This window comes from Sapajus apella, unplaced genomic scaffold (genome assembly GCF_009761245.1).
Source record: "Sapajus apella isolate SASKATOON/1434 unplaced genomic scaffold, GSC_monkey_1.0 scaffold12, whole genome shotgun sequence".
NCBI lineage: Eukaryota > Metazoa > Chordata > Mammalia > Primates > Cebidae > Sapajus > Sapajus apella.
This window is the reverse complement of record NW_022436952.1, coordinates 2455232-2468754: the sequence shown is the minus strand read 5'-3', so window position 1 is coordinate 2468754 and position 13523 is coordinate 2455232. Positions and strand designations below refer to the sequence as shown.

The 13523-nt window shown below is 54.3% G+C and overlaps 1 protein-coding gene across 9 annotated transcripts in view; it reads right to left on the bottom strand.

Moving 5' to 3' along the window:
• JUP (junction plakoglobin) overlaps window positions 1–11012 on the bottom strand; it is a 31369-nt gene extending 20357 nt beyond the window's left edge. For 4 of the 9 annotated variants that reach the window (XM_032279671.1, XM_032279674.1, XM_032279673.1 and 1 more), the window contains exon 1: window positions 10450–11012. Coding sequence is in view for 2 of the 9 variants with exons in the window: in XM_032279667.1 (XP_032135558.1) it covers window positions 10366–10423 (58 nt within the window). In the remaining 7 variants the exon portion in view is untranslated. Of the gene's footprint in view, window positions 1–9766; window positions 9954–10365 lie in introns of those variants that run through there. The other 5 variants (XM_032279667.1, XM_032279668.1, XM_032279670.1 and 2 more) reach the window with 3 other exon arrangements.
• Window positions 11013–13523: the final 2511 nt, after the last annotated feature.

The window sequence follows — 13523 nt, the reverse complement described above, 5'->3', positions numbered from 1 at the left end:
CTGGGTAAACAAGAGCGAAACTCCGTCTCAAAAAAAAAAAAAAAAAGTAGAAAAATTAGCCGGACATGGTGGCGCACATCTGTAATCCCAGCTACTCAAGAGGCTGCGGTACGAGAATCGCTTGAACCCTGGAGGCAGGGGAGGTTGCAGTGAACTGAGATCGCACCACTGCACTCTAGCCTGGGCAACAGAGCGAGACTCTGTCTCAAAAAAAAAAAAAAGTCCCAGATTCTATTCCCAGTTCTGCCACAAACTTGCTGGGTGTCCCCGTGCCCCTGGGTCTCAAAGGAACATTAATGTCTAAGATTCTAGGAATATAATACCAGGATTCCCAAGACAGACAGAAGAAAGCTGAGGGTGGGCAACCTCAGAGTTGGGAAGCAGTTCAGAGAGAGGATACACACCAGAAACTCCTCCTGAGGAAGGGGCTGGGGGAGCTGTTCTTGCAACAGAAAGGCTGGAAGTCAGACCTCAGGCAGGACAGTCAACCAGCCCCACCCCTCTCCTTACCTACTGCCCAGGAGAACAAGGGAACTTCTCCCATAAGAAACAAAAGTGCTGGTTTTACAGTTCCTAGGGTGGAGGGGCCACACCCAGTCAGTCCTGTCCCTCTCCACCCTGGACCCAGAGTCAGACCTTCCGCAATGCCCCCGGACAGAGCCAGGGTGGAAGCGGGAGAGACAGACTCGGGCCCTGCCCACTCACCCCAGCCGGGCAGGGACAGAGACAGGGCGGGTTTCTGAGTTGAATGGGGGGCCTTTGTTTAGAGCGTGCTCTATTGTTAGCAGCGCAGGAGGAAGAAGCCAGCTCAGAGACTGCAGGGACAGCCCAAGGACAGGAAGAGGGGTGACAGGTCCTGGAGAGGGGGTGCAGAGGACTGTTCCCCACCAGGCCCACACCAGCTAAGAGTGTGAGCAAGTAATGAGGCTAGATTGGGTGCACTCCAATCTTCAGGAATCTTCATTCCTGCCTCCTCTGCACAGCCAACCCAGAGCGCTGGCACCTGGCACCCTAGGTCCAAGACCGTCCTGAGTGTGGGCCAGCCCTGACATTAAAAATAGCCCCACCAGAGCTACACTAGGCTCCTTCCCCAGCCAGCACCAGGCACAACTAGGCTGGACTGGAGGGCACCAAGTGCAAAGACGACACCTGGAAATAAGGACAGGAACGGGTCACCCCAGAGGCCATGCTGGAAGCAGGCTCAGAAACATGGCATTTGGAGACAGAGGGGCAGGGCGCAGCAGGGCAGAGCAGGGCAGGGCTGGGTCCCCCAGAGGTTCCTTAGGCCAGAGGCTAGCACCCTGTGCAGACAGGGGTCCCCAGGCTCAGACAGTGACAGAGGATGCACGCAGGATTCGGAGTGAGGAGAGAGGTCCTTCCAGCCCCAGAACTCACTGGCTACACCCTTGGGCAAATTACTCAATTTTCTTTTTTTTTTTCTTTTTTTTTTGGTGAGGGGACAGAGTTTCACTCTTGTTACCCAGGCTGGAGTGCAATGGCGTAATCTCGGCTCACCACAACCTCCGCCCCCCGGGTTCAGGCAATTCTCCTGCCTCAGCCTCCTGAGTAGCTGGGATTACAGGCACACGCCACCATGCCCAGCTGATTTTTTGTATTTTTAGTAGAGACGGGGTTTCACCATGTTGACCAGGATGGTCCCGATCTCTTGACCTCGTGATCCACCCGCCTCGGCCTCCCAAAGTGCTGGGATTACAGGCTTGAGCCACCGCGCCCGGCCCAATTACTCAATTTTCTTAAGCTTCCTTTTCTCATCTGTAAAATGGAGATGATCAAGTGACTTATTTTGTCACTGTGACTCTGGAAGCCCTCCGTCCACAGGAAAGGCATGCATTCTCATACTAGAACAAAGGTGGCAGAGGAGGCAGAAGCCAGCTGGTGCAGTGGCTCATGCCTGCAATCCCAGCACTTTGGAAGGCCAAGGTGGAATGATCATTCGAGCCCAGAAGTTCAAGACCAGCCTGGGCAACATAATAAGACCCTACAAAAAATAAAAATAAATTAGCTCAGCATGGTGGCATGCCCCTGCAGTCCCAGCTACTATTTCAGAAGCTAAAGCATCACTTGAGCCCAGGTGATTGAAGCTGCTGTGAGCCAAGATCACGTCGCTCCAGCCTGGGTGACAGAGCGACACTGTGTCTCAAAAAAAAAAAAAAAAAAAAAGGGGGAGGGCGGCACAGAGACCTGCCTGGCGGGCCGTTTGGGGGCACCCTGGCTGCTTTCTGACCCCTGAAATGGGGACTTGTAGGAAGCTGCCTCCCAGGCCCTGGGGAGGCGGAAGGAACATGGCTGAGGAGCAGAAGGGGAGTGGAGCTTCGCTCAGGCCAGGTGGAGACACAAGGCTGCCCCCATGAGTCCATGCTGCCTCCTGCAGCCAGGCCCCCCCACACAGCAGTCCCAGGGGAGGCTGGGCTCAGCGGGATCTCCACCCCCACCTTCCCCATGCTGTCCCAGGCTCCCGCTGAGGTCTGGCCAGCAGTTCCAGGCACAGACAAAAAGAGACTCTAGAAAAGTGCAGAGAGACAGACATGACGGCTTCCCTTGAGAGCCTGTCTCCCACTCAGGCTGGGGCTTCCCAGGGAGGCCTCTACCCTCTGGCTGGCAGCTCTAGGAGGGAACTTCCCGCAGACTGAAGCTTCTCTGGCAGACACTGTGGTCTCCATCAGCAAAGTGGTCCATTCCAAGAGCACAGAACTGAAGCAGGAGCTGTGTCAGAGAAGCTGGTCTTAGGCTTCCGGAGGAAAACCCTCACTTCCAGTCTGGAGGGCAGCCCGGGCTGTGGCCTGAGGATGAGCTGGGGCTGGGGGAGGCTCGGGCCTGCCGACCCAGCTGCTGTTTGTTTTCCTCCTTCTGGGCTCCTTCCCAAAGCAAACAAGCCCAGCTGGGAAAATGAAGGGGATTTGTAGGAGAGGGAAATGCGACGGCCAAGTGGCTCGACCCGGGCACCTCTATGCTCCCCTGGAGAGGGCTCCAGCTGGAGCTCCGTCCCCTGCTGGTGACCCCCGTGGGCAGATTCCCAAACTGGCAGACAACCCCAAAACAGGACTCCTGGGAATGGAAAAACACGTCACCCAACACCAGGAAACAACAGTAAAAGGCTGACATGTGTTGGTGACGCACAACACACAAGCACTCTCATTCTGCTGTGTCCAACCACCTCCAGTGGGGCTGGGGCAGCCCGGGGTTCATGCGCAGCCCACTCCTCAATCACAGCAGCTCCGGCCCCAGCTGACTGACGCCCACTCCCTGGGGAGCGATTCTGCAGGGTGTGATTCTGCAAGGATCCCTACATGACCCTCTTCTGGGGCAATCCATCTGTTTATTATACAACACATGCTGGAAAACCAGGATTGGAATAAAGGTTTGGCTGAAATCCGTTACTGTAGGCAGGGTGCAGCGGCTCACCTCTATAATCCCAGCACTTTGGGAGGCCAAGGAAGGTGGATCCCTTGAGCCCAGAAGTTCGAGACCAGTCTGGGCAACATGGTGAAACCCTGTCTCTACAAGAACATGCAAAACTTAGCTGGGCATGGTGGCATGTGCCTGCAGTCCCAGCTATTTGGGAGGCTGAGGTGGCAGGATTGCTTGAGCCCAGGAGGTGGAGGTTGTAGTGAGCTGAGATCATACCACTGCACTCCAGCCTGGACAACAGAGTAAGACCCCATCTCAAACAAACAAACAAAAACTGCTACTGTATACAGAGCATGAGCTCATACGGATCAAGGCTCACAAATAAAAGGATGCCAAGGAAAGACGAAGCGACCTTAATGAAAGTTGCCTTTTAGGTTTATGGGCAATTTTTTTCCTTTTCTCTTAAACTTTTCTAAACTTCCCAGTTTTTTTTTTGTTTGTTTGGTTTGTTTTGTTTTTTAACAATGATCAGATATTACATTTCTTTTCTTTTTCTTTTTTGAGACAGGGTCTCACTCTGTTGCCCACACTGGAGTACAGTGGCACAATCATGGCTCCCTGCAGCCTTGAACTTCTGGGCTCGAGTGACCCTTCCACTTCAGTCTCCCGAGTAGCCAGGACCACAGGCACATGCCACCATGCTCGGCTAATTTTTTTTCTTTTTTTTTTTTTTTTGAGATGGAGTTGTGCTCTGTCGCCAGGCTGGAGTGCAGTGGGGCGATCTCGGCTCACTACAACCTCTGCCTCCTGGGTTCAAACGATTCTCTTGGCTCAGCCTCCCAAGCAGCTGGGACCACAGGTGCACACCACTACACCCAGCTAGTTTTTTGTATTTTAGGAGAGACAGGCTTTCACCATGCTGGCCTGGATGGTCTCGATCTCCTGACCTTGTGATCCACCCACCTCAGCCTCCCAAAGTGCTGGAATCACAGGTGTGAGCCGCCACACCCGGCCTTTTTTTCTATTTTTAAAGAGATGGGAGCTTGCTATACTGCACAGGCTGTTCCCGAACTCCTGGCCTCAAGCAATCCTCCTGCCTCAACCTTCAGAGTGACTGGGATTACAGGCGTGAGTCACTGCCTCCAGCCAGATACCACTTTCTCAATCAAAGGAGGAGGAGTCTCCCCTAAATAAGCAGCTTGCTTATTTATTTATGTATTTATTTTTATTTTATTTTCTTTTTTAAAGACGGGGTTTCACCATGTTGGTCAGGCTGGTCTTGAACTCCCGACCTTACGTGATCCGCCCGCCTTGGCCTCCAAAGTGCTTGGATTAGAGGCATGAGCCACCACGCCCGGCCAGCAGCTTATTTATTGATTGCCAAGCCCCTTCCCAACGTTGCCCTGATCACTGTCACTGTCTCCATAGTGGGGAAAGACACAGAAAGTTGAGTTTCAGCTGGGTGTGGTGGCTCGTGCCCATAATCCTAGCACTTTGGGAGGCTGAGGTGGGAGGAATGTTTGAGCTCAGGACTCTGTAAGACCAGCCTGGGCAACACAGCAAGAACCTGTCTCTACACAAAACTTTAAAAATTAGCTGGCATGGAGGTGTATACCTGTGGACCCAGCTACTCAGGAGGCTGAAGTGGGAGGATCCCTTGAGCCTAGGAGTTCAAGGATGCAGTGAGCTGTGATCACGCCATTACACTCCAGCCTGAGCAATAGAGTACCTACCTCAAAAGAAAAGGAAAGGAGGCTGGGTGTGGTGGCTCACGCCTGTAATCCCAGCATTCTGGGATGCCGAGGTGAGTGGATCACTTGAGGTCAGGAGTTCAAGACCAGCCTGGCTAACATGTTGAACCCCCGTCTCTACTAAAAATATAAAAGTTAGCCAAGCGTGGTGGTGGGCGCCTGTAGTCCCAGCTACTTGGGAGGATGAGGCAGGAGAATTGCTTTAACCTGGGAGGAAGAGGTTGCAGTGAGCCTAAATCGAGCCAGTGCACTCCAGCCTGACAATAGAATGACACTCCATCTCAAAAAAAAAAAAAAAAAAAAAGTCTGGGCATGGTGGCTCACACCTGTAATCCCAGCACTTTAGGAGGCTGAGGTGGGCGAATCACGAGGTCAGGAGTTCGAGACCATCCTGGCCAACACGGTGAAATCCCATCTCTACTAAAATACAAAAAATTAGCCAGGGATGAGGGAACGGAGAAGAGAGGAGGAAAGAAAACTGAGCTTCCTACCCTGAGGGACCCAAAGGCCAAGACACCAGGAGGCTGAGCACTGGGGAGTGGTCCGCCAGCCTTCCCTTCAGATCTGGCACAGGAAGTCGCCGCACAAGGAGATCCTCCATGTCCCCAGACTCAACCACGTCCCGGGAGAGGCCTCTCAGTGTCACTTGCGGAACACAAGCCCTGGTGGCCTGCCCAGCCACACTGCTTTTTCTCTTCACAGGAGTCACGGGGCCAGCTCGCAGATGCTTCTCCCTCTCACTACCAGGTCGCTCTTCCCCCAAAATATTCAAGATAAGGAGTCTCCCCAAAGGGCCATGATTCCTGCCTGCCCTCCCTGCCCGACAGGACGGCCCTCATCAGAGAAGAGTCAATGCTGAGCCTCCGCCTTTCCCTCTTACCCCTCAACTCAAGATCTGTCTTTAGCAGGCAGAAAGCCCTTCCTCCCATCTAGACTGCGTCCCTTCTGACTGTAAGAGCCTCATGCTGTAGCCCTCATGTCCTCAGGGGGGTGGAAACCTGCAACCTCACGCCCTCTCGGTAGCAGTCAGCAGGATGGGGTGCATTCTCTTTTCTTCTCTGTCTCAAGTCCCATGAGCCTTCACAAACAATCATCCCCAGGCCCGGGGTCCCTGCCTGCCCTCACGGGATGCAGAAGAACAGTGGCGGTAGGCTCGGTACTCCGGCTGCACCATCACATAAAGAGAACCCATTTCCCAGACCCCAAAGCCACGCCCATTCTGGTGTCAGATGTCCAGCTGGCAGCGACACCATAACCAGGACAATCTGACACCAGCTCCTCCCTAGAGGGCCGAGGCTCTGGCAGACAGGCAGCACGCATGCCCCCCACCTCCATCACCAGAAAGGCCCTCCCGGCAGCTGCCTAGCTCAGGTCTCTTGGGCTCCAGAGCAGAGGACAGCCAGTTCCCCGTCAAGAGCAGCCTGGCAGCACTGCCTGGCCCACTCCAGCAGGGCATTAGCCCAGGCCTAAATCAGACTCCCGTTTCCCTCCACTCCCCACAGAGCAGCACCCCGTTATCTTGGCACAGCCCCAGCTCCCAGCAAAGCAGGCAACTCCCACCTCTTACACAGGGACAAGCCCAAAACACCCATGGTTCTACCTAAGTCAAGCTAGGAGGCAGCACAGCTTTGACCCCGGCCTCCTGTTTCCCGCTCAACTGCTCAACCTCCCCGCAACATTCACCACAGCCCTGGCCTTAGGGAGATGCCTCCTCCACCGGGAACTAAAGATCAAGCCACTGGGGAGGTTTCAGAGGGCTGGTGGCCAGGACAGGTATCACTCGTGCCTACCAAACCTGCCCTACATTCACCAGCCACATGATTTATTCTCTTCTCCCCAATCAGCCAGAGGCTCTCAAAAGGGAGTGCAGAAAAATCCTTTCCACTCACACCTGTAACCCCAGCACTTTGGGAGGCTGAGGCACGTGGATCACCAGAGGCCAGGAGTTCGAGACCAGCCTGCCCAACATGGCAAAACCCTGTCTCTACTAAAAATACAAAAAATTAGCCAGCTATGGTGGCCCGAGCCTATAATCCCTGCTACTTGGGAGGCTGAGGCAGGCTCACTTGAACCCGGGAGGTGGAGGTTGCAGTGAGCTGAGATTACGCCACTGCACTTCAGACTGGTGACAGAGCGGACTCCATCTCAGGAAAAAAAAAAAAAATCCTTTTCAGAGCTGCATGAGGCAATATAGCAGGATGGGTTCTGGGCTTGGAATCAGAGGACCCAAGCGCCAGTCTTGGTGCTGCTTGGGTCTCACTGTACGACCTTGGGCAAATTACTTATGTTCCCTGAGTTTCAATTTCCTCATCTGTAGAATGGGGATAATGATATTCGCTTCTTTTTTTCTGAGACAGAGGCTCACTCTGTAGCCCAGGCTGGAGTACGGTGACAGCTCACCGCAGCCTTGACCTCCCTGGACTCAGCTAATCCTCCCACCTCAGACTTCCCAGTAGCCGGGACCACAGACGTGCACTACCATGCCCGGTTAATTTTTCTATTTTTTGTAAAGATGGGGTTTTGCCATGTTGCTCAGGCTGGTCTGGCACTCCTGGGCTCAAGCGACCTGCCCCTCTAGGCCTCCTAAAGTGCTGGGATTACAGGTTTGAGCCATCGAGCCTGGGCAGCCTTAAGTTTGAAGTGAGACTAGCTAATGAAAGTGCTGGGTTTCTGTAAAGTCTTACCTTGATCTTGAGTTATCATTTGTCAAGTACTTACTGGGCAGATAGGTATTAGTATTCCCATTTTGACAAAGAGGTCACTGAGGCTCAGGTAATGTAATGAGAGACAGAGGTGGGTCTCAAACCCAGCTCAGTTCAAGCCCAAAGCCCTGTGCTCAGAACTGCCCCACCATCCCATCTCTCCAAATAAACAGTCCTTCTGTAGACTAGTCAATGGACCGATCTCATCCTAAGGTGGCTCCAGGGCGGGAAAAAGGCTGGCAGCCCTAGCCTGTCCTTTTTCGTTCCTATGCACTGAGTTCTCAAAGCCTCGGCCCTGGCATTCCAAACAGAAGTTCCAGAGGGAATGGGGTGGAGCCAGGGTGCAGGGGAGGGGTGGAGTGGGGGCGGGAGGGCTCAAGTCACCCAAGCTGGGGCTTGATCTAGCAAGAAATGACTAATTGGATCCTACCTTCTCCTCCTCCCCCGCGCCCCCAGTCCAGTCAGTGGCCAGTTTTCACCAGGCACCTCCTAACAGTACTTCCTCAGTAGTATCTTTTCATCACAGCCACAAACCAGATTAGCTAAACTAATCATTTAGCCAACACAATTACAATGCCCTCCCATCCTCCACCTTGGCACAGAGAAGAGGGAAAGCAGGTTATTTTTGCCCAAACTCCGTGCCCTGTTGCTCCCCAGAGATGGACAGCACCCCCTTCCCAAGCAGAAAAGGATCTGAGTTTCCACACTGGCTTCCCCCTGGCCCAGGGCTGTGCATGATTCCCCACCCAGGACAAAGGGGCTGAGTCTGGCCCCCCAGCCTCACTCCCCCATCTACAGCAAAGAAAGAGGTGGCAGGCTTTTCCCCTCCAAGCACTCTGGATCCCCAGCTCCGAAATCTTTCTCCCACCCCCAGGACTGAGAGAGAACCCAACTCCTGTATTTCCTCTCTGTTCCCAAGGCTGGGCTCCAAATCCTGCAAAACGACCGCACTTAGGACTTTTTTTTAACCAGGGTTGAAAGCCTGGTGAAGACCCCCAATTCTGGAGGGGAGGGGTCTCAGGAAATTGGGAGTAGGGAAGGTGGCGGGGGTGGCGGGGGGGGGCATGCATCTCTGCCTGAGGGAGTCTAGCATTGAAGAAACCTTCCCCCCAAAAGCCTTCCTCCAGTCTCACTTTCCCCATCAAATTCTTTCAGGAAAGGGGGTGGGAAAGGTCTGCACAGGCCTCCAGAAAGCATGCACCTTCATAATTCAGAAACCAAATGGAAGGCAAGGCCCACAGCCTCATGCTCTTCTGCCTCAATTACCAGCCAGCTAAGTAATGTGGGGGATGGGGTAGAGAAAAAAAAAAGACAAGAACATCCATTCCCCCCACCTTCCTAGCTGGGCCCAGCCCTGCCCCACCCCCATTCCTGGGGAGGGGGCAGAGCTTGAGAGAGAGCCACTTAACGCAGGCCTTGTCTGAGGGGGTGTGGTGGTCCCCGGAGGCAGGAAGAGAAGGAAGAAGCTGCTTCCCCTCTCGGCCCTTTCCACCCACCCCACCCCGGCCCCCACCTCAGGCCCCTGGGGCGCAGCTAACAGGATGAATGTGGGGGCAGGGAAGCCTGGGTCAGAGCGCAGGCAAAGGCCCAGGTTCAGTCGGGGGCCGGCTGGGGGAGGGGACTTTGCACCAAGAAGGACCTCCTAAGCCTTAAGGAAGTTCTGGGCAAGGAGACGGGAAAACCCCCAGAGAACGCTGCTGTGAATACTTCCTCCTGCAAAGTTTGTTTTGGGTGATTTTTCCAACAATAAGAGGTTAGAGAAGAAGACCATTCCTGTTCCCCTACCAACACTCTGGCAGCCACAGCTACTGGAAACTGAGCCAGGTGACCCTCAATGCTTCACCCGTGCACAGACCCCTCCCCCTAGGCCGAGCCACGGGTGCCAAACACCAGCTGGACACTGGGCCGAGCCCTGCACCAGCCCCCACTGTCACTCCATCCCACCTCCGCTGGAGAAGCCAGAGCCGGGCACCCACCGGAGCGGAGGGAGGCGCCGCAGGTAGTATCGACGAGGCTCCGGGAGCTGGAGGGCTGGGCCTCTGGACTCCGTGCGCTCACCTGCTCTGCAGGTGGGGCCAGCGTCACTGGGAAAATGTGCGCTCGGCCCCCACAGTTGGGCAAGCTGGGCGCAGACAATAGGGCCCCACCCAGGCCTGGGGGAGTAGAAAGGGAGGGAAAGCAAGGATGACGCGTGGGGTGGGATGTGGGTGGCCCCAAAGAGACCAGCGGCAGCAAGTTTCCCAAACGGTAAATTCCTGACTGCAGCGAGAGCCCTGGGACGCAGTCAAAGCAGGGCAAAGTCTCCCCCTCCAGCTCAGGACGAGAGCCAGGGACGCGGCGTCGGGCAAGCTGCGCGGGCCCCGGGAGAGGAGCGACCCCGGAGGCACCTGCCCGGAGCCCTCCCGCCCTGCTCAGATCTCCGGCTCGCGAAGCTCCTAAGCGCGCCCGGCCCGAACCGCGCGCCCCACTAGCTGCAGCGCCCAGGACCCCAGCGCGCCCCCTGCCGCCGGTGCAGGGTGGTGCTCCATGGCACCCGCCCTCACCTGCCCAGAGACGGCTGGGACCGGCCCCGCGGTCGCTCGCCACCCCTTCTCTCCCCATCGATACCTGCCCTCGATCGCCCGCACCTGAGTTTGGGGCCTGGCCGGGCCGGGTAGAGGTCGAGCCGGGGTGGGAGCCGGCGTGGACAGCGAACTGAGCTCGGCGCGCTCGGGCGGCGGCTGCTCCGGACTCTGGCCAAGGCAGCAACTCAATAACCGAACAAAAGGCGAAGAGACCTGACAGCCAAGCCACGCCCCTCGCCACCTCGAAACTCCGCCCCTGGGGGAGACGCCCACCCGCTGGTGCGAGCTCACTGGCTGTCTCGCCTGACTGTCCCGTCAAGGGGCGGAGCCTCGCGTCCAGTCCTCCTCCACGGCCGCCTCTGTTTATCCGCTTGCCATTGGCCCCAGGGACTGCCAGTCGGCTCTAGGGATGGACTCTAACTTGAGGTCTCATCCTAACACTTCACCTATTGGCAGATAGAAAGTTACTTCCTCCTGATTGGACAAGGGACTGTCAGTAAGACTAAGGAAGAAAACCAATAGAAGGGATGGGGTGTGTCTTGCCCCACCCTTGCTCTGAGCAGGTGAGACTCATTACTCTCCCCTTCCCCCTACCTGTCCAACAGGTAAGTCAGGGGATACCAAGGGAAGGGACAGACGCCTTCACCAGCCAGCCAACTCAGCGTCAGGCATGATGCTTCTTTGGGCTTATTCATCCTTGCCCCAAAGTGGTAATAACATATTTGTATGGCATTTCATAGGCTTTGTGCTGGGTTGGGATTTTTTTCCCCAAAGATGGAGTACTCCTGGGATTTAGAATTAGAAGGCCAGGGTTTGTGTTCTGCCACTTACTATGACCTTAGGCAAGTTACTTCATCCTTCCCCCTGTTTCTCCTCATCTGTAAACTGGGTACATTAACCATATCTACCTCACTGGAGTATGTGGGGATTAAATGAAGTCAGGTTTGTGGAAGCACTCAGAAACTGATAAAGATTAGAATTTAAATTAATGGTATGGGTTTTTTGTTTTTGTTTTAATTCTCGTGACAGCTCTGAAAAATAGGACGAGAAAACGATCCTCATCGTAAAGATGACGAAACCGAGGTTCAGAGAAATCACAAACTACAGAGTGACACACTCCAAGCTAGAACCATCTTTCTCTCATTTGAAGGACCACCAAACCAGCTGTTCCCCTCATGGAAGAAGAGCATAGACATAAAATGTCAAGGCAGTGGGGAAGGGGCAGAGAAAAGGCACAAGATAGAGGCAAAATAGAACAATTGGAGGCGAGACAGAACAATTACTTGACCCAAAAATACAGTATTGGCGTCAGGAGGCTTTGGTGGGCTTGGAAACATCAAGCCACAGATCTGAAGGAAATCCAGCCCTAACATGAAAGAAACGGGGCAGGTGGGGTGCGTTGGTTCGTTGGCTCACGCCTGTAATCCCAGCACATTGGGAAGCCAAGGCAGGTGGATCACCCGAGGTCGAGAGTTTGAGACCAGCCTGGCCAATATGGTGAAACCCTATCTCTACTAAAAATACAAAAAGTTAGGCAGGCATGGTGGCAGGCACCTGTAATCCCAGTTGCCTGGGAGGCTGAGGCAGGAGAATTGCTTGAACTTGGGAGACGAAGGTTGCAGTGAGCCAAGATCTTGCCACTGCACTTCAGCCTAGGCATGACAGAGTGAGACTCCATCTCAAACAAAAAAAAAGAAAAAGAAAAAGAAAAAAAGAAACTGGGCAGCATATCCCTCCACGGTGGGAGAGCCTGGGGCAGAGATCAGAAAGTATTTCTCTGCCAGGCATGGTGGTTCATGCCTGTAATCCTAGCACTTTGGGAGGTCAAGGTGGGCAGATCACTTGAGGTCAGGAGTTCGAGACCAGCCTGGGCAATGTGGTGAAACCCTGTCTCTACGAAAAATACCAAAATTAGCCAGGATGGTGGTGGGCACCTGTAATTCCAGCACTTTGGGAGGCCGATGCAGGCGGATCACCTGAGGTCAGGAGTTTAAGACCAGCCTGGCCAACATGGTGAAACCCTGTCTCTACTAAAAATACAAAAATTAGCCGGATGTGGCAGTGGGCACCTATAATCCCAGCTACATAGGAGGCTGAGGCAGGAGCATCGCTTGAACCCAGGAGGCAGAGGTCGCAGTGAGCCGAGACCGTGCCATTCCACTCCAGCCTGGTAACAGAGTGAGACTCTGTCTCAAAAAAATAAGAACTTCTCACAGGCAGCTTAAGAAGACAAGGACACTTCCTTTCTGTAGTTGATGTGAATCCTGCTCACGCTGCTGGTGGCTGTATGGTGTGTCAAGGGCCCTACAAACATTCCTTCATTCAGCACTTGAGTATTGAGTGTCAACTGTATGTTAGGCACTGGTGAACACAGAAAGTAAAACCTGGTGACACAGAAAATAAAAATGATCCCAACCTTCACTGAGCTCATAGAATGATACGCAGAAGCAACCTGTGTGTGGGTGCTGGGGGAATGGTGGTTTAGAAAAGGGTCCCCAATCGGCCGGGCGCGGTGGCTCAAGCCTGTAATCCCAGCACTTTGGGAGGCCGAGGCGGGTGGATCACGAGGTCAAGAGATCGAGACCATCCTGGTCAACATGGTGAAACCCCGTCTCTACTAAAAATACAAAAAATTAGCTGGGCATGGTGGTGCGTGCCTGTAATCCCAGCTACTCAGGAGGCTGAGGAAGGAGAATTGCCTGAACCCAGGAGGCGGAGGTTGTGGTGAGCCGAGATCGTGCCATTGCACTCCAGCCTGGGTAACAAGAGCGAAACTCCGTCTCAAAAAAAAAAAAAAAAAAAAAAAGAAAAGGGTCCCCAATCAACAAAGCTCTACAGCCTCAAAGGTAGCACACAGGATGGGCTGGATGAAGGTACCTTAGCAGCATCCTTGACCATTTTCCCCCCAGAGAAAGGACTGGCAGCTGAATATTCTCCCTTCTGAAGTTGTACCATCCAAGAGCAGGGCCAGGGAGATATGGACATCCCTGGAGATATGTGACCATCCCATACCTGGGGCCACTGCCCTTTGCTTGTTTCCCCAACTTCCCCTCCTCTAGCTTACCTCCCTGTCTTTATCCCTGCCTTACCCCTGCCCCATCCACCTGCTTGTCACCCTGTCACATAGAGCTGTGGCC